Source organism: Cynoglossus semilaevis, chromosome W (assembly GCF_000523025.1).
Source record: "Cynoglossus semilaevis isolate Cse_v1.0 chromosome W, Cse_v1.0, whole genome shotgun sequence".
NCBI classification, from domain to species: Eukaryota; Metazoa; Chordata; class Actinopteri; order Pleuronectiformes; family Cynoglossidae; genus Cynoglossus; species Cynoglossus semilaevis.
Genome location: NC_024327.1, coordinates 13,416,747 through 13,422,526, shown reverse-complemented (window position 1 = coordinate 13,422,526; position 5,780 = coordinate 13,416,747). Strand labels below are relative to the sequence as shown.

The 5,780-nt window shown below is 41.3% G+C and overlaps 1 protein-coding gene across 1 annotated transcript in view; it reads left to right on the top strand.

Annotated features, from left to right (window-relative positions):
* Window positions 1–3,369: 3,369 nt before the first annotated feature.
* Window positions 3,370–5,780, top strand: part of LOC103397238 (RNA-binding protein EWS-like) — an 11,929-nt gene continuing 9,518 nt past the window's right edge. Inside the window, exons 1-2 of the mRNA XM_008335457.3 lie at window positions 3,370–3,492; window positions 3,902–3,938. Of these exons, the coding sequence (XP_008333679.1) occupies window positions 3,477–3,492; window positions 3,902–3,938 (53 nt within the window). The 5' untranslated portion in view covers window positions 3,370–3,476. The remainder of the gene's footprint in view (window positions 3,493–3,901; window positions 3,939–5,780) is intronic.

Sequence of the window (5,780 nt, the reverse complement as noted above, 5' to 3'; positions counted from 1 at the left end):
TAGGAGCCTGAAGGGTCGTTGCCATCCTCATCAGAGTGGTTTCGGTCACACGTCTCTTTGTTGTGTGAAATTGAGTAAAATCAATTGGGTATTGTTCCTAAGAGGGCGTAGTATGTGGGTGATAAGATGTGTCTCAGCCCACCTTTTCTGTTGAGTGGTGTTTTTTCCAGGTTGACAAAGGTTGTTGTCCTCGAAGGTGTGACATGAAACGTCTTCATGTCACTCTTGCTCTCGAAGAAGGCGGACGCTTTTTCCCTCTGCTCCCTCCCTGCCCTTACCTCCCCTGCTACTGCTCTGTGTCTTGTAACGTCTCTGTCAAACTATCACGGAGCCTCTCTCTGCATTTTCCTCGAAAATCAAAATGATGGATCTGGTCAACTGGTCTCTCAACGCAATTGATCAAATTTTCTCAACCATGAAAATGGGTAAAGGAGAACCCGGCTGCCCTGACGGAACCTTCCCGGCCGGCTACACGTTGGACTCCTGGTACAGCTGGAGGATCGTGTGCCTGTCCGTGCTTTCCGTGGAGGATGTCGAAGATTTGTACCTATTTGGATTTATGATGGCAGGTTTTCTGCTGATTGGCCTGGGCACCTTCCTGTTCCCTCGTGAAGAAAAGATGATGCTACAATTGGCAACCGACAAGCTCATCGCCCTGACTAACGGATGGGGCAGGGCCGCCCACACTCAGACTCAAGCGATTTGCGAGCTCAACCGCAAACTGGATGCGGTTTTCGAGCGCTCTCGCATACTGGATACCAACTTGGAGAAGCTGGCGGCCCACGGGGCCTAGTTTGGAGTTGACTTTTTTCCCTCCTCCTCCTTCCCTATCGTTTTTCAGTTGTTTTTCATCTTGGCCACTGAGAGTGGACGCTGGCATGTATGTTGCCGCTGCTCTCCGGGGGTATGTGTTGTTTGTTCTGTTTTTTGTTTTGTTTTATGTACAGTGTCCTTGGGAGACTTGAAAGGCACTTTTAAATAAAATGTATTATTATTATTACTTGTCTTTGAGGTGTATGTGAACAGTTGAGTCCTGTCCTGAGTTGGCCCTCCTTTGTTGGGCAGTGAGAGAGTGATTTTACCCCCCCCCAATGGTTTGAGAGGGGTAAAAGAAGCAATTTTTGTCAACCTGGAAAAACCATCACTCAACAGAGGAGGTGGACTCAGACACAACCTATCACCCACATACAAAGCACTTTTAAGAACAATACCCAAAAGATGTACCTCAGTTTCACATAACAAACAGGCAGGTGACCGAAACCGTTCTGATGAGGACCACAACGACCCATCAGACTCTTAACGACTGTTTACACTTTCCCAGTTGACCCCAAGGCCCCACCCAACAGGGTGGACCTGAAGTAGCTTTATTCTTTCACACCTAGAGTATATATTTGCTGTACTCCCCACCACCAGTTAAAACTGAAGAAGCCTCTTGGATGAGAGGTTAAACGTCTTCTTGTAGAAAATTCACGTCCAGTTGCCTAACAGAACTTTCAAACTTGACCATGACCTGGATGACTGAGAATCTTCATAGACAATGATAGCTATCGTTACTTCACATATTCAATATTGCTTTTCTATGATTATTTCTGATTTTAATATTATATATGTAATATTTCTGTCACTAAAGCCTAACAACCAAAATTAGATTAAAGGACAAAAGGTTTAGTGTTACTTTTAAAGTAATTTAATAATTATGGAGGGAATATTTAAAAGGAAATGTAGACTTAATAGTAAACCACTACTTCCAGTCAGTTAAAATATGTACTGCGAACAAATCACTGCGAACTAAACCATCCATCCATTTTCATCCGCTATATCGCGGGGGCAGCAGTCGCCACCCAATTCACATTGGGATTCTAACTTGGAACCCTGGAGTTCCACACCAATGACAGAGACATTGCCTCTGGGCCAAAGCGCCACTCTGCGAACTAACATTTCACTGTAAACTAATCTTTCACTACGAACGAATTACTCTCTGCAAACTAATCTTTCACTGTGAACTAATCTTTCACTACGAACTAATTACTCTGCAAACTAATCTTTCACTGCAAACGAATCACTCTCTGTGAACTAGTGATGTGCGGATCGATCCTGAAATATCGATACTTCCGATTCTGGATCTTTATGCTCTGAAATCGATTCTGAAATCAAAATATCGATACTTTTGATACTTACGCATTCTGAGATGAGGTGTATCCTAAACAGAAACATGGTGAAAAGTATCCAAATTATTGAGATGTTGTCTAAGTGACGCTCGGTTGGTGGGACTACTTCTTCTTCCGCCTGGGTGTGTGCGTCATGCTTAAGCACAGGGGCTCTACTCCGTGCTCTCACTCAGTCACTATTGATGGGAATTTCGGCTCTTTTTTGGAGAACCGGTTCTTTTGGCTCGGTTCACTGAAAAAATCCGACTCTTTCGGGTCCCAAATGGCTCCTCAGATTATTTATTTTATTTTTTTATTTATTTTTGTTTTACAAATAACATGTTTTCAGAGTTTGAAACATTGTTTTGACATATTTTATATGATTGTGTTCTCAAGGTTTTCTATTGTTGTGTTGACTGTATAGTAAATGAGGCAGCTACCTCAGTACACTCCAGAGTTTAAAATAAATAAATAAATAAAAACCTCAGCCTCGGATTCTTAAAGAAGCTATGATTTGAAATACACATGTTTTATTTAAAAGACAAATGATAAAATATCGATAACGGTATATGCGATACCAGCCCGAATTTTACTCGGTATCGGATCGGAAAGGAAATTGGTGGTATCGAACATCACTACTGTTAAGTTTCTGTATTATTTATGTTCCACAAGTCTGTGAACTAATCTTTCGCTGTGAACTAATCTTTCGCCGTGAACTAATTTTTGCTGTGAACTAATCTTTCGCTTCGTTCTCGCAGATTAGTTTCATTTGTCACGTGACAGAGAGCTCGGGTCTCTTTTGCTCTCATTCATCTTCACATTGTGGTGTGTTTTTATTTCTTAGCTTTTCGCATGGTTATGGCATTTTGTGTACTTTGTAAACTTTGTCAAGCAAACCATGTTGCCTTCAGTATTAAGTAAGCCCTACTCTATTTAGTGTCAGAGAACCGCAGCCTTGTTTACAACGCCCACAATAGGGCTAAAGCGCCACCTGATTAGTTCGAGATTCGTTCACGACTCGTTCATTTTACTGTTCGAGAGTCAAAGATTCGAATCAATAAAAAGAGTCGGTCTTCCCATCACTAATGTACCGCATTCAAACTTTTGGCAGTCATAAGTAAAAATAATCCCATGACCGACCAAGAATCAGAAACCTAACTCGAAAAGCTATATTCCTTACTTAATTCCGAAATATTCCTATTTAGTTCAACCCAGTTCGGGATTTTAATAGGAAGTCTCGCGACATGTGACGTGATCTCGCAGAAGAAAAGAACCCTTCATCCGCAGTTGCCTCCCCTCTCTTCAGTCGTTTAACTCGGAAGTTGTGAAATGGCGTCAACACAGGGTGAGTAAAGAAAGCTAATACATGTGCGGATGCACCATCGCTTACTGCGTGTAATCAAGACGTAACATGCAGGTTTTTCATATTTTCAGTTCATATTACACATTTTCGACAAACAATAAGTGAAATACCGTGTAACGTTGCTAATGCAAACCACGGCCTAGTCATATTGGCTGCTCGAGCCGTTGAGGCGGTTTCATTCGGTTCATATATGATTCATATTTGAGTAAACTTGTACGTTTACCGAACTGGTATCTTTAATAAATGTATTTCACAGTCGCATGTGTAGATATTGTTCCTGCTTCAAACGCTCTCGGTCAATTTGAAGTCAAATGTTTTGAAGTTCGGATAATGGCTGGCGCGCATATGCCGCTTTGTTAAAGCTAACAACGTGTTTCCTGTGCTTTCACAGATTACAGCTCTTACAATCAAGCCAACGCCCAGCAGGGGTAAGTAACTTCTTTATTACTATCCGAATAGTAGTTATTAAGATAAAAAAAACACCCAGCTCTACGAAAGAAATGCATAATTAATAGTCATTAGGCATAGGGGAAAAAAACGAGTGCTCTACCAGTTATTAAAGTAGCTCCTTACAAATAGTGGGAAATTAGTTTGATTTGAACATTTGTACTTAATATAATAATGGTTTAGGGTTTGTAATTAGAAAGTGTTTTGTAAATCACAAGGAAGTCTTATGTGTTAGCATTATGTTAGTTTTTAAAAAGAAGGGGGGGCTGGGGAAGAGAGCACTACACTCCTGACCAAAATCTTAAGACCAGTTAAAAAATTACAAGAATTTACATTTTGCACTATTAGATTTTAAGAAGGTTCAAAGTAGAGCTTCAAAATGCAAAAAGAAGATATGGAAGCAAGAGACAAAGATTTGAGCAGGTAATGTGTTGAAAACAACAATTTAACTGAAACAGAGTGTTCATCAGCAGATCAAAAGTTTAAGACCACAGCCTTTAAAAGCGAAAATCTGTAAACAAATCCCTATCATTTCCTGTCAAGAAATGACACTGTCAAGATCTCTTGATGGCAAAGGCAAAAAAGCTCACTGTCTTTGAACGTGGTAGGATTGTTGAGCTGCATAAGCAAGGCCTCTCACAACGTGCCGTCGCTGCTGAGATTGGACGCAGTAAGATATCATTTTACATTTCTTAAGAATTTGAGGGTTATGAAACAAAAGTCAAGTGGCAGACCCCAAAAAATCTGACTGGTCCTGAGCTGGAGGATCCAATTGGCTGTCTGTGAAGACACGGGACAATCCTTGTCCCAAATTAAGACCATTACTGGTGCTGACTGCAGCCCAATAACCATCACATGGCATCTGCGATGGAGGGGCTTCAAAAACAAAAAAACATCTTCAAAAGCCACTTCACCTTCAATGCCTCAAAATTGCCTGCTTGGACTTTGCAAGGGACCACCAAACATGGGACATTTTATTCTGACGAGAAAAAATTTAACCTTGACTGTCGTGGTAAGGTTTTACCACCCCGGGTTCGTTGATCTAGAACTTTCACAAAGTACAAAGAAAAGACAAAGATCGTTGCTCGAGTTCACCTGTGCACAGGGAGGGTCCAGCGGAGAGTCAGGGGGTTGACTGCTGAATCCTGCTCTCTCCCCAAACTCAGGCTCTTTTATTCTCTCCAACATCCAGGGGGTACATGTCAAGTGGTACAGACTTCATTTGTTCTACGCACACACATACATTTTGACAACAACATCTACTCCCTTGGTTTCTCATCCTGTTCTTATCGCACCTAGGTGCTGTTGTTGTGACCCTATGCTCTAACCATGAACCTAGCCGTTGTCAAATTGTGATCTACTAGTTTCTGATCCCCATCTCACCAAGTACTCCTCTTGTAACAACAAACCTTGGTGTACCTCAACCTTGCAGCTCCTTTTCTTACAGCTGCATATTTTCAGTTTTAGCTTTAAGCAGCATTTTATGTTCAAGCTGGTTATATGTTTTAGCACATCTCTTATGATTGTTTATTCTATTATAAAACATGATTATATATGTTGCATACTTCTATAAACTATGAACATATGAATACATTTCATCAACATGACCATCAAGGTTAAGTTTTTTTATCGGCCCTGATGGCTTCTAACGTTACTGGCATGATAAGGAGGTGCCACGAGATGTTTTCGACACACACCACAGTGGAGGGGGTGTCATTGTGATCTGGGGTGCTTTTTCTTTCAATGGAACAATGGAGCTCCAGGTTGTGCAGGGGCATCAAACAGCTGGCTATGTGGAGATGTTGCAGTGGGCATCCCTCATT